This window comes from Protomyctophum bolini (assembly GCF_963924005.1).
Source record: "Protomyctophum bolini genome assembly, chromosome: 22".
NCBI lineage: Eukaryota > Metazoa > Chordata > Actinopteri > Myctophiformes > Myctophidae > Protomyctophum > Protomyctophum bolini.
The window spans coordinates 15,252,978-15,276,752 of record NC_137883.1 but is presented as its reverse complement, the minus strand read 5'-3'; the positions used below and the strand labels follow the sequence as shown (position 1 = coordinate 15,276,752).

At 41.7% G+C, this 23,775-nt stretch overlaps 1 protein-coding gene across 1 annotated transcript; it reads left to right on the top strand.

Moving 5' to 3' along the window:
- Positions 1 to 434: 434 nt before the first annotated feature.
- Positions 435 to 22,853, top strand: dmgdh (dimethylglycine dehydrogenase). Its single transcript, XM_080755778.1, has 17 exons — positions 435 to 655; positions 1,220 to 1,391; positions 4,326 to 4,424; positions 5,125 to 5,289; positions 6,142 to 6,346; positions 11,885 to 12,024; positions 12,489 to 12,597; positions 13,156 to 13,354; positions 14,085 to 14,254; positions 14,712 to 14,865; positions 18,781 to 18,946; positions 19,273 to 19,403; positions 20,606 to 20,823; positions 20,949 to 21,106; positions 21,461 to 21,520; positions 21,670 to 21,804; positions 22,066 to 22,853. Exons 1-17 carry the CDS (start codon positions 528 to 530, stop codon positions 22,282 to 22,284), a joined length of 2,628 nt encoding a protein of 875 aa, XP_080611904.1. The 5' UTR covers positions 435 to 527; the 3' UTR covers positions 22,285 to 22,853.
- The last annotated feature ends 922 nt before the right edge of the window (positions 22,854 to 23,775 follow it).

Here is a 23,775-nt window from a genome sequence, read left to right as displayed (position 1 = left end):
TTTACTTAATTACTTTTCACTCGTGGTTCAAGTTGACCACAAGCCACTGGGACCCATGAAGTGGCTTGTGGTCAAATTGAACCACGTGACTGGGATGAGTACTTTGAGCTTTGACATCTGACCTATATTTGGAGACTCGGCGGTGACGGGGTTAAAAAAGGGTGGATCGGGGTAAAGTTTCTCCGTGTGCGTGGCTGTAGGCATACGTGTGTGTGTGTGTGTGTGTGTGTGTGTGTGTGTGTGTGTGTGTGTGCGTGTGACACTGTAGGCCTTTGTGTGTGTGTGTGTGCGTGTGTGTGTGTGTGTGTGTGTGTGCGTGTGCGAGAGAGAAAGAGAGAGAGCGAGAGAGAGAGAGAGAGAGAGTGAGAGATAGACAGTCAGGGTAAAGTTTCAGCCTAGGCCTACTCATTGATTTGCTAGTTTATAGTTGTGGGCGTGTTTTGTGTGCGTGTAGTTGTGTGAAGCGTGTAGCGCTGCGTTTGGGCTCGAGAGCATTTTTATGCTAAAATAGTTATTATTGTATTATTATGTCAATGATGTCCGGCATATTAAACCTCATTAACGGTAATTTGCGCAGAGATTTGGTGGCACGTCGGGGCATCACAGGAATTCCTCTGCGCTCTTTATGCACTGCAAGAAAACAGACAGCAGATGGGTGAGACTACATGCTTTATTTTGGAATATTACTTTTGCAATTCCTACATCTGCGCACCAGTTGGTTTGGTTATTAAAAACGTTCAAATAAATAACTTATGGTTGGGTTGGAATCAACATATATGACTGTTATAGCCTAGTCAGTACAGTGTTGTTAAACTTGTTTACACATGGATATAGCTACATAGCCTATACTTTTTTGATTGATTGATTGATTGATTTAACAGTTTGCAGAATTATAGTAGGCTACTTTCAAGCACAACACAACTCAATACAAAAACAGTGAGTGGACGACCCAATAAAGAACTATACACTTGTTTAAGAGGGTCCACCTTGTTCAATTCATCATAACATTTAGAGACCTACAAGCATATGTTCATTGGTGTGTGTGTGTGTGTGTGTGTGTGTGTGAGTGAGTGAGTGAGTGAGTATAGAGGTCCCTGACCCTGGTGCTATTTTTTTCTTCAGATGGGGGTCTGTGCCCCACATACATTAATTTGGGGGTCCATGACATTATAAAGCTACTGAGCTACTACATAATTCCCTGTTGTCTTTGTTTCATCAGAGATGGCTCTTCATCGGTGCTGGGGAAACGATGGAAGGACACGGCCGACACGGTGATCATTGGCGGGGGGTGCGTGGGGGTCAGCCTGGCGTACCACCTGGCCAAGGCCGGCGTGAAGGACGTGGTGCTGCTGGAGAAGTCTGAGCTGACCGCCGGCTCCACCTGGCACGCTGTGAGTACACCAGTCACCATTACAACATGTTAACTCCACCTGGCACGCTGCGAGTACACCAGTCACCATTACAACATTTTAACTCCACCTGGCACGCTGTGAGTACACCAGTCACAATCACAACATGTTAACTCCACCTGGCACGCTGTGAGTACACCAGTCACCATTACAACATGTTAACTCCACCCGGCACGCTGTGAGTACACCAGTCACCATTACAACATGTTAACTCCACCTGGCACGCTGTGAGTACACCAGTCACCATTACAACATGTTAACTGTACCTGTGTTTTTGGCATTGAATATTGGAAAATTGGACATGGCAGATATTACAAATAACTTAAATACAAAGAAATTACTGGAATATTTAACACATTTTTACTGTTATAAAAGTAAAATAGCATAAATGTTTGAACATGTTTCAACATGGAACTGATTATGGCGATTATGTACAGTCAATAGTCTGACAACCAATAGTCTGACAACCAATAGCCTGACACCCAATAGTCTGACAGCCAATAGTCTGACAGCCAATAGTCTGACAGCCAATAGTCTGACAGCCAATAGTCTGACAGCCAATAGTCCGACAGCCAATAGTCAGCCAATAGCCTGACAGCCAATAGTCTGACAACCAATAGTCCGACAGCCAATAGTCTGACAACCAATAGTCCGACAGCCAATAGTCTGACAACCAATAGTCCGACAGCCAATAGTCTGACAACCAATAGTCCGACAGCCAATTTATTATTATTAGTAATATTACCCTTATTATTTATTTATTTATTTATTTATTTATTTATTTATTTATTTATTTATTTATTTATTTATTTATACATTTTGACCAACTAATACTGTTGTACTGGGAGCTGACCAGTAAAACCACATTCGGATACTGTTGTACTGGGAGCTGACCAGTACAATCACATGCGGTCTGATATTGTTGTACTGGCTGATGCTGTTGAATCAGTTTAACTAATGGAATCCAGCGACTATTTAAACATAGCCAAGCTTGTAGATCTGCTATCTTTAGCTTTGATCCAACTACTAACCGTGGTAGACTAGAGACAGTGTTGCCAGTCTGCTTATTATAAACAGGCTTGTTTTTCTGTATAGCTGCTTTCTGTAAAACAGCGGCCGCCTGTTGCTCACACTTGGAGCCAGTCGGTGGTCATTGGTAGCAGATGTTACAACTTCCATAACATCAGCTGTCACTGACCTAGAGAGCTGCTGTGCCATTTGAGGACGCTGTGACCCACTTACCTTTTTCTGCAACGCAAGCAGTGCTGGACAGTAACTAAGTGCATTTACTTGAGTACTGTTACTTTATCTATACAGTATAGGCTAACATTTGTTTTAGTATTTCTATTTAGTCTAATTTACTCCACTCCATTTAAAGACAAATATTGTAATTTTATTCCACTATATTTCTACGAAGGGAAAAAGCAGATTATGTATTAACCACAAATAGCAGATCTATGAGCTCACTTCTGTCTCTGTCTGTTGCATGAGACACCTATATGTACAAGTACACCTCCTGGACATGATGTAGAAGTCTCAGGGTGGACACTCTAACCACAAGGCCACTGAGGCCACTTCGGGAACCACTGCTATAAGCTAGGATCTACAAGCTCCTAGATCGGCTGTTTTCGGCAAAGATATTTGGTGTAGAGGGAAAAGGGAGGGGGACAAGCACAGACCTCTGGGGGACCCCGGTACAATCTATTCATTCAGTATACGCACTTACACAGAGCAACTCTCAAGTGAGAGATCAGAGATTTACTCAAGTCAACAAACAACAGGGTCAATGGACACATAAATAGAGTACAAAGTAACTACAATGAACAGCATTATATTCTAAATTGTGTTGCTGTACTCTAGACTGATCATTGTTTAGCTGGTATCCTACAGGTACATTTGAAACGGTAGGCTACCAGGTAAACAATGAAACCAGTGTCGTAACGTGCTATCTAAGCAACAATCTGTATACTGGTAGTCAAGCGAACCAGAAAAATCGACATAACTACTACTTTAGATAGCATCAGGCTTGACAACATATACTGTCCTACCAGCCAGACATACAGTTGTGTATTAATGTTTCACAGTGTGATGTTTTTGATAAATATTTTGTTTTGTACATTTACAGGTTTGACCACATACATACTGTACTATTACATAATAATTGACACTATAGAGTCTATAGCAATAATTAGAATATAGTGCTTTAACCTTTTAACGACAAAACTTGTTGTTTTAACCCAGTGGTTCTCCAGCAGTGGTCCGGGGACCACCAGTGGTCCTTGAGGGGGTTCCAGGTGGTCCCTAGCCTGGGATTTTCTTTCCTGTGACAAAGTTGTCTGGTTTCCAGGCTAAATTTGGTAACCAATACATGGACCCTTATAGATACTTAATTCTTGAAGGTGTAAAATAAAACCAAATGGACCGGTACGGATCCATTTGGTTTCAAGAGTTAAATTATCATTAAACATCTGCATTACTTAATTAATTATAATAATATTACAAAGACCAGTAACATGCGGCAACGCACGCACGCATGCACGCACGCATGCACGCACGCACGCGCGCACGCATGCACGCACGCACGCACGCACGCACGCACGCACGCACGCACGCACGCACGCACGCACGCACGCACACACACACACACACACACAGAAGCCTATGGGAGTTCTACAGAAGCCTATGGGAAGTCCGTGGCAGTCAAAATGACAAGCGATCTTTATAATCTTAATACTTAGGCACAAACCAACTATTCTCTAAGAACAATATTGATGCCATGGCTCAAATGCAGAATAAATAATGGGCCTTGATACGAAAAGGGTTGTTGAAAACCACTGTTTTAACCCCCCCAAAAAAATCACCCTACTTGTAATATTGTAATAAACGTTTGTATAATAAACATGTGTATTTTTTCAGGCTGGTTTGACTGCATACTACCACCCAGGCATCAACCTGAAAAAGGTTCATTACTACAGCATTAAACTGTACGAGAGCCTGGAGGCAGAGACTGGACAGGTAGAGTATCTTCGTGTTTCGCATTGTGCACAAATCACAGCATCAATAAAGCAAGTCAACTGTGTGGATTATTACTTGCGCAAGAGAGGAATTTCCTTTAATCCACCCAACACTGATTGACATATATACGTCACCATCGAAAGCCGTCACTCACCCATAATAATTACATCCTTATACTTAATTGATTGTTGTTAATTACGTAACAAAATAATGTTTTTGAATTGTTTAAATGGAATTATGTCCTTCAACAGTTGTCAAAATAGTTTCACACAGGTAAATACTTTTCAAGTAAGTCATAGAGCTGTATTCTAGATAGAGATGAAAGGGATTGCATAATCTAAAGATCATCATCGGCTTTAGACAGAAGTTAAAGAGAAGTCGTTGTGAAACACGGGAAGAAAAAGAAGATGCCATACCTTTATGTTGAGAAGCAGGTGTTCCCTAGAGCTATATTCAAGATAGACTAACGCTGCGCCAGGACAAAATAAATCCTTAGCCAGGAGAGACGAAAGGGATTGCATAATCTAAAGATCATCCGCTTTAGACAGAAATTAAAGAGAACGTTTGTAGCGGTCGACAGTACTTGCGCGCTCTGCTTGCGCACTAGATGGCCTACTTGGGTGCAACAAGCAAGTAGGCACTCGACAGAGTGCAGTTCTAGTTATTATCGAATAATTATTATTGTGTGTGTTCTCTCTAGGCAGTGGGTTTCCATCAACCAGGAAGCATCCGTATCGCGTCAACGCCAGTTCGAGTTGATGAGCTCAGGTACCAGACGACCCGGACCCACTGGCACCCAACACCGCAGTGGATGATCACACCCGAAAAAATCCTGGAACTCTTCCCTCTGCTCAACATGGATAAGGTCAGAATAATCATAATTAGGTCTGCGGGATACTTTGTCCTCTAATGCTCATTATAAGATGGCACCATTTCACATGCAGTTTCAATGTTTGTAAACAAATACTTGATCTATTTCAGCACGCTAACTGGTAGGCAGGTTTCTGAACTGTCCACTCTGCATCTCATTGGCTGTGGAGAGTTTGGAAACCTGCCTACCAAGTGAAATAGTGGGCTCAGTCACTATTCAAGACCACAAAAATAATATCTAGAAAGATGCAATCCTGTGAAAGTGCTTTTCACAGGATAGCTTTTAAACAGATAGCAGAAACCATTCATTATGAAGATTTACATGTATTTATAATGCAGTTGCTAGTCATTTTCTTAGTGGATATTCTATCAATTACTCTTTCGATGAATCGAATAATCGAGAAGCAATTTTTCTAAATCTTTAAACATATTAATCAATCATCACGAAAAGCAAATTGACTTTTTGTAATCTACTAAATCAACTTGTCTGGCACATTGAGTGGCAAAGCAACAGGCAAAGTGAGTTTAACATTGTTTAATGTTGTGTTTAATGCAATCAGATATGACGTTTCTGTGTGGATGTATGGGCTGTCAAGGCCAGAAAGTAGTTTTTTGCCAGTAGGCGTTCCTGCATAACTTCCTGGTTTGATGATGATGTCACGTGCATACCCTCTATTCCACTATTTAATATGTCGTCGTAATAAGTGTCACACAAAAATGGCAAAGATAGCCGTTCTAAAATGTCACAACAAATCACATCGCTTGTAGGCCTAACCTATATGGCGGTAGTATAAATCAACCAATCAAATTGATTATTTCCCCAGTAATAGCCTCTGTACATCTGCAGGTGATAGCAGGTCTGTACAACCCCGGCGACGGACACATTGACCCGTACTCTCTGACCATGGCCCTGGCCGCGGGAGCCCGGATGTACGGAGCACAGATCTACAACCCAGCGCCCGTCACCGGCCTCACCCCGACCTCCCAGGGCACCTGGGACGTCCAGACGCCTCACGGGACCATACGTGCCAACCGCATCGTCAACGCTACAGGTCAGTACATTGCTAACGGTGCTAATCGCAGTCGCACATGCTACAATCTGGAGGACGGATTGCCCCCGGCCCACCCTCATTGAAATGAGGCCCACCCTCATTTCAATCAGCTTTTTGACAAGAGAGCAGAAGGGTTTCAACATTTTCGGCAGCGCCCACTGTTTCCCTGGTTCTTTCGTTTGGTGCCGCCCCCAAAGTTAATTGGTGCCAACTGGATATATTTGTACTCTCTCAAAGTTGCATTTGTTGCATTTGTATCTAGCACTTTGCAATTGTTGCATTTGGCACTTTGCCAAGACATGCCATCATGCGCCGAGGGCTCGGAAGGGCAATGCTCGGGCCCTGGGAAGAGGAGCGCACAAGCGCGTCTTTGCCACAGACATGGATGACAAAATATTCTCCTCTTAATCCATACTTACCGGTACGTTGTTTTGAGCCACCCCTGGAGTCCATTTGCATATTTTATATATGTGTTGTAGACTGATGGATATCTGTCTACCTGCACAGTGCATACATTCATATAGTCCTTAGATATATACATTCAGTATATACATTCACACACATAATATTCATATATATAGACATACATATGCACATATACACAGCTACTCACACACACCACAATATACATCGCATCAACACAATAATTGCTGCTGTGTAGAATTAGGATTCTATTGTCATGAGAAATTGAGAATATTATTTGTGTTCAGCCTAAGACCTTTGGTCTTGCAGGCCAGTGCTGTGAGTTCACAGAAACTCCTACGGTTTGGATTGACTGGGTTATTCCAGTTCTGAGAGGATTCAGTTGGAAAGAGTTCCTTTTTTCCGGCTGCTGCTGCTGTTTATCTATCAGAGTTCAGGAATTCACCTCAGTCCAACCCTGCCCTGCGACTCCACTGGCCTGTATAGGTTACTGGAGCATTGCATTTACTGCTTTTCACACCATCTTTTGATGTTGTTTTGATGCTTTGATGTTGTTTTACTATGCTATTTGTGTTGCTTGTATCTTTGTAGGCCTTTGTATGCTTGTTTTTGAGTGGTGCAACCACTCCCTTACGGAGCTATGTGTGTGGCTGGGTGCCTGGGTCTGAGCACGAAAACAGCATGGTTGTTTTTCACCACCTGTGCGCAACCTACACACAAACACACACGTATATTAACCATATATATGATGATTCCGGGTGTGCCAGTACAGTACAGTACAGTACAGTACAGTACAGTACAGTAGAGGGACCCCCACACGGTAACGCTCTCGTTTCTCTACTGTTTTGGACGTGGGGCGGCTCGCTGGAACCGGGCTGGCACCCTGGCCGTGGCCCTGTGGGTCTGGAACTTCCGGGGACCCCGCGGCGACCCCCACACGGAGTTGCAACACTCACTTCACACGGGTGTGATTTTTATGATCTTGGACAGCACTTTGGTTGACCTTCTGGTCTTTGTAAATGTGCTCTAGTCTAGAAATATCCTTTTGGGGACCCATTCTGACCTGAGATCAGATTCTAAAAATGTCTATTACATCCTGACAGTTTCATTATTAACCCATTCTGACCTGAGATCAGATTCTAAAAATATCTTAGATTTTTCAAAAATATCAGACCTACAAGCTCGTAGCGAGCCACTCGTGGCGCGCTATGAGCTTGTAGCTCTGCTATTTTTCAATAGCTAAAGCATAACATAATGCTAACACCAAAATGGGTTCCCGCCCAGAATGGGTTAAATCCCTGTAAACCCCTGAAATGCATAGAAAACTATGCTATCATCATAATCAGTTACAGTTTAACTATCCATCTATGATACATAGATGGATCTTCTTAACATCAGCACCCTGTCGGTTAACAGCACTGATGGCGAACAATCTACAAGCTTACAATGTGTCACATTGTGTGAGCTTGTGTTTGTGTGCGTGCATGTGTGCGTGCGTGCGTGCGTGTGTGTGTGAATATGAACCAATTAATAATATGAGTTTGTGACTAGATTAGATCCATTGGAACACAGGTTATTTTTCCCCACATTTCCTGAAAAGTAACAGTTATTGAGGTACAAGGTTTCCACCCAAGTTGACCCAACATAGACTATAATTATGTTAAATTGTATAAATGCTTACATGCAGTACATAATACAGTACAGGCAAACATTAATCTCAGCTTAAAGGCAATAAGGCAATAAAACAGTTTAAAACTGGCAGCACATTCTGCAGCACTCTTGGAACTCTTGGGGTGCATACATTTAACCAGTCACAAAGGCCTCTATTTCCCATTCCAAGTGTGTATTATGTAACTTTAAGGATCGGATAATAATTACTTTGGTCAGTAGATCTTGTTGAACTGGTCATTTTGAATGTAGTAAAACAAAGTGTGGCCACCCCTGGTGTAGATCCATTCCTGGTGCATTGTGTAGTAACTGTACTTAAGTTAAAAAAAACTGAAATCACACGCATGCGAATGAGTGGTGCAACTCTGTGTGGGGGGCCCGAGTGTGTGTGTGTGTGTGTGTGTGTGTGTGTGTGTGTGTGTGTGTGTGTGTGTGTGTGTGTGTGTGTGTGTGTGTGTGTGTTAGGCTGCGCAACAGTGACACTTGGTGGTGAAAACCAACCAAACGCTATTTCCGTGCTCGGACACAGCCAGCCAGGGACACACGTAGCTGTCTATAGAAGTAGTTGCACCACTCAAAAAAAACTTAAACATTTCCATTTTTCAATACTTTAGCCTATATTTATTCTACTCCACTACTTTGCAAATATTGTACTTTTTACTTATTACAAAACTAAAACATACACTGACCATGTAAGCCTCATTTTAGACTTTGTCTATTCGAACAATCACAACAAGTTGTGAGCTAGTAGATCGGCTATTTTCAAATGAGTTTTACAAATGTAGAATGTTTTCTAAAAGTTTATTTTGGTACTTTTGAGTCCAGGACTGGTAATTTTTACTTTGTGTTTATGTCCTACTGTGCGTTGTGGTGTAGTCTCCCCACAACTGGCTTGTGTAGATTGGTTGTAAAATAGCTGAGTCCAGCACTAATGTTGACTCTAGTGGCTTGGAACTCCCCCCAGCCAATACAAACATGCCAACAGCTCAGATTACAGCCAATCATAACGCAGTATCTCATGAACACCCATCTGGACAGAAATGTGCACGGTTTTCATGCATCCAGATGTTCTTTTTTTTCTCCCTCTTTTATTTATTTATTTATTCAGGAGAACAAACCGTCTTATCCAAAAGAAAAGAGTGTATGCAGTGGCTGAAGAAATACGTTACTAGTTACTAACATGTTTTACTTAAGTACAAGTAGAAATATCACAATGTATAACAAGTACTAAGTAGTAAGTACTCTTATTTTGCAGATTGACCCAAACAAGTACTGTATTGTACAAGTATTTGAAAATAGCAGATCTACAATCTCACAATGTGTTGCAATGCGACACATTGCGAGTTTGTAGATCTGCTATTTTCAAATGATTTGTTGAATTTATTTGTAACAGAGTATTTCTATATTGCAGTATTTATACTTTTACTTAAGTAAATATTTTCAGTACTTTTTCCACCACTGGAAAAAGCCAGCATATATCGGAATCGGTTGATATCGGTATCGGAAACTAGGAGTTGGACAATATCAGGATATCGTTAAAAAAGTAAATATCGGACATCCCTAGTTTTGATACCAGGACCCCATTTTATGGAGGATGTTTTGGTGATTTAAAACACCACAATTCATGCAGTGCAATTTACAAATACAAAATAAAGCATACATTGGCAGCTTTTGATGAGGAATATTCCTTGTTTCCCATACAGTGGATCCATTTGGGTCTGGGTGTATAATAATGTGTTTGGGTTGCGAATAATACCCCTTATACTTTAATTTACATTTTGTTTTTAATTGATATTATTTCAAAATGTAAAAGAAATAGCCACCCCACCCCCCAAAACATAAAAAAATAGTTCAACACAAATTCCAATGATCATTGAAGAATATATACAAAAATAAACATTAGAGAAGATTTGTGTGTGTGTGTGTGTGTGTGTGTGTGTGTGTGTGTGTGTGTGTGTGTGTGTGTGTGTGTGTGTGTGTGTGTGTGTGTGTGTGTGTGTGTGTGTGTGTGTGTGTGTGTGTGTGTGTGTGTGTGTGTGTGTGTGTGTGTGTGTGTGTGTGTGTGTGTGTGTGTGTGTGTGTGTGTGTGTGTGTGTGTGTGTGTGTGTGTGTGTGTGCATGCCTGTGAGTGGGGGCTGACCATCTTGACACATTTGGTTTCATGTCAAAGACCCCCACATTGTTACATATTTGGAAAGATATGCCATAAGAGAATATTTTAACAGTTATTCTCAAAACGAAGCCTCACTACACTCGGGAACAAACTCTTCTCCTAGGGTAGGAGGCCAAACAGGCCTTATGTTGTCTACTCTAGATACACAAACAGCTGAGTTGTACATTCTGTAGTGTAGAGGATGCTACAGGATGCCGTAAATCATGTCATGTGTAATCTTTGACATTTTGGTGGTGACAGTAAAAAGTTTTAATGCTGATCTGTGGAGTGCATGTCAAATGACAAAACTGTAGCATGCTACAACATGTGCACTGCTCTTGTTTGTCTTTACATTTCTCAATTAATTGAATACACAGGAAATTATTGGAAAAAAGCCTTATTTGGATTATCTTTTTATCATTCTAACATATTTTCTGTTTATTAATGATACTGAACAAACACTCAATGATTCCTATGACAATTTACATCTATTTAACACTTTGTTAGCCTATAGATGATTGATCTAGATGGGCTATTCTTGCTATAATTAAAAACTAGAGGTTCTGGCCAATACGCAGCCCGCCCCTCACATCTAGAGTTACACCTACGTTGCACCGCCAATCCGACCAATGTCTGTGGGGCATTGTCAGAGTCCCGTTGTACCTGTCTGTCTGTGTCCCTTTTGTGCCCATATATGGAGATATCTGTATCCGTCAGTCCTTGTCCCTTTCATGCACATACACTGTATATTATAGAGATCCCTGATGTCATCAGACCATAATATGGTCAGCATATTGTTTGGATCTGCGGTTCCTGGAGTCACAACTGGATAGCCAAACTACTCGCGCTATGCACACAACCATAATATGGGCATAACGAATGGATCTGTGACTCTGGACAGCGGGATCTCTGAATCTCGGTTGTGCCCATACTGTATATGGAGCTGACTGATTTGTTTGCGGCTGATGCCATGATTGACGACACATTGAGGTGTATTGTCACTCCATATTTGGGCAATGGGCATATTCAGTAGCTGCATTGGAAACTCCTTAGGTTAGTCAGAGTGATTTATTTTATTTTTTCCATTTCCTTAAAAGTAATCTTTTTGTACGTTTCCACCCGACAAAGACGACAATTTGTCCATAATGTAGTTTGTCGTATGACATTTAGTCGATGAAAAAAAGGTGAAGAAAAACACACAAAAAAAACTAACTTTAATTTTACTCAAAAGGCTATGACTAAAAACTAAATCAAAATGTTGTAAGAATCAACACTGGTTTTGTTTTGCTTAATAGGTTTCTGGGCCCGGGAGGTGGGCAAGCTGATCGGGTTCGATCACCCCACCATCCCCGTCCACCACCAGTACGTGGTGACGGCCACCGTGCCCGAGGTGAAGGCCCTGAAGAAGGAGCTGCCCGTCATCAGAGACCTGGAGGTAGTGTCCATTTCGTCAACTAAACTATGACGAAGAATTGTTAGTCGACTACCTTTTTTCACAGAGGAAAACCAAATAGAAACTAAATAAAAACGAAGCTACGATGACTAAAACTACCACTAAATATACTGTCAATTTCGTCAACAAATAAAAACTAGACTAAAATGTTAGGGAGGGACTAGTGGACAAGAGATTCAGTATAAGTCATTTTACACTTGGTTGCATGCTGAAAATAGCACGACGCGTTGTGAGCTTGTAGATCGGCTATTTTCAGCATGCAAAATCAGCCATTACGACAGCATCAAGGCCCACCCCAAATCACAACATTTAGTCAACTAAAACTAGACTAACACTAAAGCATTTCAAGCTGACTAAAATATGACTAAAACTAAATAGAATCTTACTCAAAAGACTGTGACTAAAACTAAGTCAAAATGTGCTGTCCAAATCAACACTGCCTGCAGGGCTCCTACTACCTGCGTCAAGAGAGAGACGGCCTGCTGTTTGGACCCTATGAGAAGATGGAGAAGATGGTTCTGCAAGACTCCTGGGTCCGAGACGGAGTGCCCCCAGGTCAGTGTGTCAGAGTGGCTCAGGGTTAGAGCGTCCGGATGGAACCGTGAGGTTCCCAGTTCGAACCCTGGCTCCCCCAGAGTTAGTGTCGAAGTGTCCTTGAGCAAGACGCTGAGCGCTCTCGATGAGCAGGTTGGTGCCTTGCATGGTTTCCACCGCCATCGGTATGTGTGTGTGAATGGGTGAATGTAATGCACAATCTATGTAAAGTGCCTTGGATAAAGGCGCTATATAAATACAAGTATAAAGTAACTAATTTAATTTACTTAAGTGCTGTAATTTGCAATTTCCCAGTACTTTAACTTGTACTCCAATACATCGAGGCAAATATTGTACTTTTACTCCACTACATTTACTTAAGTAAATCAACTGATTTCCTGTTTTTTACTGACGAAGAATTGTTAGTCGACTACCTTTTTTCACAGAGGAAAACCAAATAGAAACTAAATAAAAACGAAGCTACGATGACTAAAACTACCACTAAATATACTGTCAATTTCGTCAACAAATAATGTTTTTTCCTGATTTACTGTTTTCCACCACTGTGTGTTTCTCCAGGTTTTGGTAAGGAGCTCTTTGAGTCCGACCTGGACCGCATCATGGACCATGTGGAGATGGCCATGGAGATGGTTCCTGTGTTGAAGACCGCTGACATCATCAACATCGTGTCTGGACCCATCACGTACACCCCTGACCTGTCGCCCATGGTGGGCCCGCACCAAGGAGCACGCAACTACTGGACCGCCATAGGATTCGGGTCAGTGCTTTCTTTTGACCGCACATTTTGATTTTGTTTTAGTCATATCAGAAATGTTTTACTTTTAGTCTAGTGTTAGTCAACTAAATATCATAAGATTTTACTCGACTAAATCTACAGTTGATTTAGTTGACTAAAATGTATATTGTCGCGCCTTGGTGGAGTCATAATGCCTGATTTTACAATTAGTTCCATGATAGCTTTTAGATCGAACACCTGAGCACAACCAAAAACGACTTGTCTTTTAGTTGTGGGATTGCTAAGGTGATCACACTAATGGATATAGTATTAGTCTGTTAGACCCCATAAGAGAAGATTTGCATGGTCTTAGCAGTGATTCTCAGCCATTTGAATTTCAAGGATCACCAATGTGATATACATTAGACCACGGACCCCCATTTAATGGCTTTATTTAATCTCTGGGATCCCAGTTTCATTGTAAAATTATTGCAGTTAATTTGACTCTGAGAGTGTACAAATGAACACTCTCAGAGTTACAGACCTGTAAGTGTCCATTATTGTTCCTAAGTCATTTGGCATGGGGACCACTGGAACCCCCTCATGGACCCCCTCACTTTGAGAACCACTGGAGTAAGGTACTTTGTTAGCCTCAATAAGGCAGCCATGACCCATCACATGGTCTGATTAAAAGCACATTGAGGCACCTGTCGTGTGAAATGTTCTATATCAAATACATTTGATTTGACTTGATGATCAATGTGACCGCCAGGTATGGGGTGATCCACGCCGGTGGCATCGGTAAGTTCTTGAGTGACTGGATGGTGAACGGAGAGCCTCCGTACGACCTGATCGAGTGTGACCCCAACCGCTACGGCAAATGGACCGACGTTCCCTACATGTGTGCCAAAGCCAGAGAGTCCTACGGATTCAACAACGTGGGTAAGAACAATAACACTTCTATTACTCTTTGGCTACGCTTTGGCGTCACGTGCCAAAAACAGCATGTACAAGTTCACGTGACACATTGTACATTGGTTTCTTAAAGATAACACTTCTGGGCATTTTAATGTCTACACTAGCTTTTGTGTGCACCCCAAACCGTTGCTTGATTCAATATTTTAGATATTTATTATATAATATTATATAAACCTGTTGTCATTTCAAACCCCGTGTTAAACACGTTAGACTCATTGAAAACACACGTCCCTGCTTCTGGTGACTGATATTGTCCTTCTAATGAATGTTGGACTCATTGACAACACACATCTCTGCTTCTAGTGACTGACATTGTCCTTCTAATGAATGTTAGACTCCTTGAAAAGTGAAAACACACGTCCCTGCTTCTGTCATTCATTGCATAGTCTCTCCATTTCTTCCATTATTTCCCTGCCTCCAGTGGGATTTCCTAAAGAGGAGCGGTTTGAAGGCCGCCCCACCATCAGAACCAGTGGAGTATATGAGCTCCTCAAAGGGAAGTGTTCCATGGGCTTCCATGCGGGCTGGGAACAACCCCACTGGTTCTACAAGCCTGGAGATGATGCCACATACAAGTAGGAAACACCCTCAACGTTCACTTTGTTATTAACTTGTTCCCTTCCAGATTTATTTCTCCTGTTGCCACTGTTTCTTCAGAGGGTACTCTTATTTTCAACACCAAAAGCTCACAGGCCGTGAACCGCGAGTAAAAAAACGGCTGTGTAAACTGTCTTATCATTCACCAAAAACATACATTTCATAACCGCGACCAGCAACACTCTGTTTTCATTGAAGCGGACACATACTTTTAAAATTCCGGTACATTTCCTTTTTTCGGTCGCCTAGCAACCGAGAGCTATTCATACGGTGGTGAAGAGCGCAATCTAACTTAACCAATAAAAACCAAAGAATTAGTCTACTGTAACTCGTCCCTGGCAGTCAGTGATATAAGATACTGTAAGATAAAGATAACCACTGTCTTATATTCCCTTCAAGTTGTTAAAATAAAATAAGTGTTAAATAGCTGTTATCAGTGTTTGTTCAGTAATAGGGGTCTCCCCGTCTCTCAAGCTTCAGAGAAAAGGAAATAGGAAAGTATAATTTCAGCTGATAAATGAGGTCTCTCTCCTGATTGAGATTAGATTGTGCTCTTGCCTTTGGACCACAAGGTCATGGGGTCAATCCCAATTTAGTGTGTGAGCGGCATGGCTTGGGTGCGACAAATTGTGCAGTATGTCCTGGGAACTTAGCTGGGAGGGAATTCTGCCAAAATCATCAAGATTGTGCACTTGACACTTGTGGTGACAAGTTTTAGATTGTTGGCATGATTTTAGGTATGGACATAAGATTTTCAAAAACCATCGCAAACCAACCGTGCAGACCCCCTAGTGGCCTGTTTGCAAACAGAACCCAAAAGAAAATGATGGGGTTTCAACCATATACTGCTTTATCTTACAGTATATTGGATTCATTCATTACAAACAGACCACTAAGGGCGAGCCCAACTAATTTGCGATGTTTTACCTAACACCAAGCCAAAAATCTAAAACTTGTCACAAAGTGTGTATAGTTACTTGTTTTTCTCTTGGTGTACAGCACTTTGGTCAGCCTTGGCTGTTTTTAAATGTGCTCTATAAATAAAATTGACTTGACTTGACTTGACACCGTGACGAATAAAGCGTTAATTCTGAATGGAGCCGTTATGGCGTTCTGATGCAGCTGTTTTGGAACAACGTGTCACTTGATTCTCTATATGCTACTGCAATGTTCTGTACCACTTTGATTCTTACAAACGATTCAGCACTTCTGTCTAATTATATCTTAGTGTTTTCATTAGATCGTTTCAAATCAGTCATGAATTACATTCAAACTGTGATGTGGAACTCATAATATATGAGATAATAAATGAATGAGTGATGCTTTGGTTTGGCCAATATTGGTTTGGCTAATATACAGTATGCTAGTCTGCATGGACATTCATAGACCACGAGGGGGTCATGTCATAGAAACTCAATGGAAACAAGTCCACTGGGCCTTTTTGTGTAAGTCCTTTTACAGTAGATCAAGTGAATGACTGTACTTGTGCTGTTTGCATTTCTGTCAATCAATCAATCAAATAAATCAATCCCTTGTATTTCTGTCTAATCAATCAATCAATCAATCAATCCCTCAGTTTGGATTTGTCTTGGGGTTAGGGCTGAGGGAACATAGGTACGCTCCAGTGAGTAGAATTACAGTTGATAAAGGGTGTTATTTTATATTTCCTGCCAGTAGTGGGTGAAGTATTTGTTGGTAGAAGAATTGAACCACTGGGCAAACATGTCACACTTGAAGACGCCCTAAGCAGAGTTATGGTCGCTCCCATGAGATCCCACAAGGAACGCCATCTGCAGTTCAGGAGGAATGTCTTCAACACAGTCGTGTTGAAGACTTCTGAACATAATTTGTGCCAGTGTAGGTCAAGAGAAGATTCATATAGGGTTCTGATTTGAATGCTATATGAACTCATTGGAACCCCCTCAAGGACCTCTAGTTCAGACCATAATACATACTTTCAACGTCTACTCCACTTCATCTCAGAGGTCTTTTTACTCTTTACTCCACTACAATTATTTGACAACTTTAGTTACTTTGTAGATTTAATAGCCTACAAAACATACATTAACCAATTAGGTTAATGTATTTGTTTTTAGCTTTAGACATTCTTCGTTATACTTTGAAAATGTATGTGGGACAGGATTGCTGAGTGCTTTACAGTCATTGTGTGGCTTTGCAGAATTGTGCTGCCCAGATGCTTAGGACACAATGTTCCTACTGCAACACAACACACACACACACACACACACACACACACACACACACACACACACACACACACACACACACACGTGCGCATATATCATGGTAGTCTGACAGGTTCTGGTGGAATGATCTAACCACATGTCATTTCAGCCTCCCCTATTATAGATTGGGACAATAGCAGAGGGTTAGAGGAGGGTTCCCACTCCCTACAGTACATACCCCACGAAAACTGCTCAAACATCGACAAAAAATGTTTAATAATAGGAAGAAAGAGGCACATTTTTTGATAGATAGATTGTAGATCTGCTATTTTCACAATATTTATCTGTGGAGCCGCGTCAAACTAAATGGTTTGCCACATACCAAGTGCTTGTCATGGTGGGGGTCCCTAGTTAAAATCTCTTCAGATGGCGTTCCACAGCCAAAATATAGCTACACATTTGGGGGTCCTTGACATGAAAACGTTTCAGGACCACTCGTGTGACTAACACATTAACACATGTGACGCGCAGGCGGGCACACACACACACACACACACACACACACACACACACACACACACACGGTTGTGTGTTGCACGACAGTGAACATTATGAATGGCCCAGTTGTGCTTTTTTTATAGCCAGATGTTTTTCCCACTAACTGAGTGAGTCCTGACTTTCTGTGCTACTGTGAGCTGTTACATTCTGTACTGTTACATTCTGTACTGTCCATTCTGTACTGTCCATGCACCGTCCAGCTCCATCCAGCTCTACTATAGTTAAAGCATTATGTAACTTTCCTGTTCTACCCCGTATTTGACCCTCATGCAGACCCCCTGGGCTCCTTGAGGGGGTTCCCGGTGAAATATTTCACTTTCACTTTAAAAATAATAATAATAATTGGGTAATATTATTCTTGGTTTCGCTTTTGGGAGAACCCCGGACAGTTTTTAACACATTCATTCACTGCATGTTATGTACGTTGAGTCGATCTAATCCAGCGGTTAAATATCAATGACGTAAATGCACGTCGAGTGGTATTTATAGTGGTTTATGATACATCGCGGTCATATGCTACTGTACTTACACTGGGTTTCTAGTCAATCGAGTAAACAGAAAATGTCCGCATCCATCCTCTTGTAGTTGTTGTCTCGGATTCCTTTCCCAGATTGCACTCCTGGTCAAAACAATTAAGCTTTATTCAACGGCCCACAGCCAACCGACAGGTGAAAGAAAAGACGAGCGTCCGTCACAACACACGGTTCCTGTGTAACCTTCAAAATGAGTGTGTTAAGTTGCTTGATTCAGTATTCTGGACATTTGATATTCATTTCATCAGACACACCCCCTTCCTATACAAACCCATTGGAACTTCAAACTCGAAAACACCTGTCCTTGGATCTGATGACTCATACTGCCCTTCTAATAGGTGACAGGGTGAGGTGTTCTTTCAATCTATTTTCAATAGGCTATTTTGTGAAAAGATTTTTTTTCCGATAACTTCCGTCACCAGAACCAAGGATGGGTGTTTTTGATTAAGCTTACGTTACAATGGGTTTGATAAAATTAATATTGAATTCCAGAATCAAGCAACTTAAAAACTGTCTATACTCTTGGATGTTCGCAAAAGGCTGAGTAATTTTCAGCAAAATATTTTTCCACTTCCACTAACCTGTGTGTGCGTGTTGTGTATATCGTGCATTGCAGGCCCAGTTTCCGTCGTACCAACTGGTTTGGACCGGTGGGCAGGGAGTGCAAGGTGGTGATGGAGAAGGTGGGCGTGATCGACCTCAGCCCGTTTGGAAAGTTCATCGTTAAGGGAGCCGACAGCCAGAAGCTGTTGGACCGACTGTTCGCTAACAACATGCCAAAAGTATGTTATTTCTTCTTGGATTATTAACCTTTTCGGGTCAAGGACAAAAGTGTATGATAAGAATTCTCAGTGCTAATGTTACTCTATGGGCGAAAATAAACCAAATGGACCCTCCTGCGATTTTTTTAAATGTTTGAGAACTACTGATTTAGAAGGCATTTAGAGATGGCCTCAGGTCTTAATGGGTTAACTGAAATTGACGATTTTAACTCTGTAAATTAAAATGACTTCAGCAGCTCTCAAACGATCATGCAAATGAACAAAATGAACCATGTAACCCGATTGAGTACATTCAAACCAGTGATGTGTTTTGGCATCATGTTCAGGTGGGCTTGACCAACATCAGCCACATGTTGACCCCCAATGGGCGGGTCTACGCAGAGGTCACCATCACCCAGCTGTCACCCGGAGAGTTCCTGCTCATCACAGGAAGTGGCTCCGAGCTTCACGACCTCAGGTGACCAGTCAGGCGTGCATGTTTGACTGTCTTTTTTTTATTTTTTATTATTGATAAAATAATAATAATAAGGTATCGTGCAACAAAAACGAATGTCTTAAGAATTCTCAGTGCTTCACGACTCAAGGAGTTGTACAGTACTTAGTTAGTAAATGTACTTAATTAGTAACTTTTCACCACTGAAACTCGGCGTGTGTGACACTGAGGTCCGGAGGAAGTGATGTTCCCAGTGGGAACATCGGTCAGCGGTTGTCCAGAACTGTCTGTGTCCCTTTTATGCCCATATATGGACATCCCTGATGTCATCAATTATTGTCATAGTACTGAAAACAGGTACAGTTGGTATTGTGTAACCACCACCATCAGCCTAACAAGCATAATATCATATATTTGTACATCATACATGGCAAAAGCATTTGCCACAAAAAGCCTGACAGCTTCATTATTGCCTTTGTGGGTCCATTGGGTTTGCACACGTATGTGCATTTTATGTAAGCGTGTAGATTGATGTCATCTGGTTGCCGGTTGGCTAACACACAGCTGCAAACAAAGGGCTTTAGTCTCAAGCAATCTAACACCTCATTATAGCAGCTGGTGGTAAAACCAACGCCTCTCTGTTTGCACCAATCAAAACGCCGTTCTGTCTGCCCCAATCAAAATGCCCCTCTGTTTACAGTTACACGGTTACACCAATCAGAATGCAACAAAACATGCATCTGTAACTCCCTCGCCCACACCATGAAGGATGGGGTTGTGATGCCGCACAGTGACCCCCAGTGGTGATAGAAGCAAACTACAGGTCAATGGCTGCATGCTGCAGTTCTGCCCAGATTTTGAGGGATTGTTACAAATTGTGCAGATGGATGGATGGATGGATGGATGAATTGATTGATTCATTGATTCATTGATTCATTGATTGACGGATGAATGGGAAAGATATCTTTCAAAAGGATAAAACATATGGAGAACTTATTTCCATTGTGGTGCTTTGGTGAGGTTATGAGTTAAAAGATCTGTTAAAATAATAACTAATGACAACATTTTGGAATTTAGGAAAGGGATATTCACTCACGAGATTCACAACCTCACGAACATGGATCCGCGACCCACAAACGGGTCCCGACCCACAGTTTGGGAAACGGTGCTCTGCTAAATATGCCTACATTGTAATTATGAAAGCCCTTGATTGAATCACTCTTCAGGTGGATAGAGAAGGAGGCTGCGGACGGCGGTTACGACGTGGACATCACTAACGTGACGGAGGACATCGGCGTGCTGGGCGTGGCCGGTCCGAACTCCCGCAACGTCCTGCAGAAACTGACCCAGGAGGACATGAGCGACGCCGGCTTCAAGTTCCTGCACTGTAAGAGCATCCAGCTGGCTGGAGTCACGCTGAGAGCCATCAGGATCTCCTACTCCGGTACGCTATACACATAGTGGTGGAAAGTAATAAAGTACATTTACTCAAAGGACCACTTCACCACTTTTCAACCTATCTTCATATAATGTTGCGTGCACTAATGTTGCGTGCATGCATGCGTGTAGGTGAGTTGGGGTGGGAGATGTACATAGACCAGAAAAACATGGCAACAGTGTACCAGGCTATCATGGCGGCTGGCCAGGACCAAGGCATCGATAACGTTGGTACCTACGCTATGAACTCTCTGAGACTGGAGAAAGGCTTCCGAGGCTGGGGAGCCGAGGTACACCCACACACACACACACACACACACACACACACACACACACACACACACACACACACACACATATATTGTGTCAATATTATGACATTAGAAATGAGACTTTAAACTAGTGACTGGAAGCAAAAAGTATTCATGACCATGTTTATTAAGGTAATACAGTCTAGGTGAAGTTGGGCCCAAATACATGGACTTCTATGGGGATATGGGTTTTTTTGAGCCCAATGACAGCGCCACAACAGGCCATTATATGAACTTTCATTTCCTTAGTGGCTTCACAAAATATCTGTCTGACTGCCACCCTGGTTGGAAATGGGTGAAGTGCTTCTATAACTGTATCTTCTTTCTGATCAGATGAACTGTGATACCAACCCTCTGGAAGCTGGACTGGACTATTTCATTAAACTTAATAAGGTAGAACATTAATTCATCTTCATGGTTAATAATGGTTGAGTTTCAAGTCTACTAACACACCTATAAATATTATTTGTGAAATATATATATTCTTTAATTTAATCTACTTTCATATTTTAGCCATATATCTGTCCATTATTTCTTTTCAGCCTGCAGACTTCATAGGCAAGGCAGCTCTGCAGAAGATCAAAGCAGCGGGCCTTAAGAAGAAGCTGTGTTATATTACTGTGGAAACCGATGATGTCGACCCTGAGGGCAACGAGACCATCTGGCTTAACGACAAGGTCAGGAAACCCAAACATTTAAATATTTAATTATTTAATATTTTCCTTTTTTACTGAATCATTGAGACCTGCAATTTTCTAAACATTTTCATTTAAATTTAATTTCAAGGACCCCCATAACTCTGATAGTGTACAAATGGAACCAATTTGATTTGGTTTCCATTTTGGTTCCAATTTCTTTCCAAAATGGCGTGTGTGCACTGTGCATAGAGCCCATTGGAGAACATATTATGGTTTTGACCTTTCTGCTTGGACTGGCAGGTGGTGGGGAACACGACGTCGGGCTGTTACAGCTACTCCATCCAGCAGAGCTTGGCGTTCTGCTACCTGCCCGTGGAGCTCTCCTCCGTGGGCCAGAAGGTGGAGGTGGAACTGATGGGGAGAAAGTACCCCGCCATGGTGGTCCATGAACCTCTGGTGCTCACCGAGCCCACCAGGACGCGGCTGCAGAAGAAGAAAGCCAAGAGCACCACGGCGTAAAAGAGAGCCCCCCACCACATTTTACTACGTTGAGCGACTGTGTCGCTTGTCAAAAAATAACTCACTTACAAGCTAATAACTCGTTGCGTTGTTAGCTTGTAGGTAAGTTTTTGGTGAGCAGCACAATTACATTCATATATTTGCTCATATATTTGCTTATTACTGACCCTGTCCCTAACCGCACGCAAAGCCACGTTGTCGGACTGTAGGATACCAGATAGACAATGCATCTGTCTAAACAACATGCTACCTAAACATTCTGTAGGCCTACATTTGAAACTATAGATGTACCACGTAAACCAATGGACCTGAACAATATCTAAATAGCATTTTTGAGCATTAGTAATTATAAGCTGAAGGCTAACGCTACTTTTGACAGGCTTCCTACGGGACAGCATACAGTTTGTATGCAAGCGAATGAAGATCCATGCAGTATCACTATAGCCTGCCTGCCCTACACACTATATAGGTGTGAAAATCTCGAATTAATCCAAACATGAAATACCTTAAACAAACAAACAAACAAACAAACAAATCCTAACCCTTGCCTGGGCAAATATGGCCCAAAAACACCAACAGTGTTAAACCACAGCATCCATCCATATTAGGGGAACATTAGCCAAAAACTATTTGCAGATTTAGTTCAAGCTAGTTGTGAGTCAATGTTTTTTTGGTGAAGAGATTGTTGTAGGATGGGGACGGGGACTAGTACAGAGCCAACTCAGTTCCAATGTATTGAGTCTAGTTGTAGACATCATCAGTGAGTTTACTGTTGGTCTTTTTCGTTTTTTTAAGCCAGTATCATGATAGCATCAAATATTGTAATGGGCTATTTTAGGTTACCCACCACTAGACTTGCCAATAGACTTTCACCACAGACACAGTGTATAAATTAAGCATTAACAGCATAGCCTCTAGTGCCCCTATTCTGGGCGTGTCATAATGTTCCAACATTCTACGAAAATCACATCACATCTTATTGCGCTGTGAGTGTGAGCTTGTAAATCGGCTGTGTTGCGGGCGCGGCAAAGAGGTTTGGTATAGAGGGAAAACAAGGAGGGGACCAATAATTGACCCCCTCGAGGACCCCTGTCAATTAAGTATATTGTATGTTTTAAGCATTAAGTGGTGTCGTTCTTACAGGAGAAAGGGAAAAGGGAAATGTGAAACATTATATTTCCGTCTGATCACTTGACTGACTGTTAAGTCATATGCACAAGCGCTACAGTATTCATGTGAATGTATTGCTTTTTGCAACAATGTCAAATTATGTTGTAGAATGTATTTGCCTTGTATTTGCTTTTTTATGAGTCTTAATTATACCTTATATTTTATTTTTTTCACATTTCCATAATACTAAAATCAGGTGCTACTTTGCTGTTTTTTCTGTCTTAAAGGGCCAGTGCATCCTTTTAGTGTTCAACTTGCAATAATTACCGTATGCACTGGCCTGTTGTGTTCAACAAGCAAATGATATTATGTAAAACAATA

Bases quoted from the DNA above. Each gene is read 5' to 3' on its own strand.
- dmgdh (XM_080755778.1), top strand. From the start codon at position 528: ATGTCAATGATGTCCGGCATATTAAACCTCATTAACGGTAATTTGCGC. The intron at 14,866-18,780 runs GTAGGAAACACC...CGTGCATTGCAG, and splicing joins GGAGATGATGCCACATACAA to GCCCAGTTTCCGTCGTACCA. The intron at 21,107-21,460 runs GTACACCCACAC...CTTTCTGATCAG, and splicing joins TCCGAGGCTGGGGAGCCGAG to ATGAACTGTGATACCAACCC.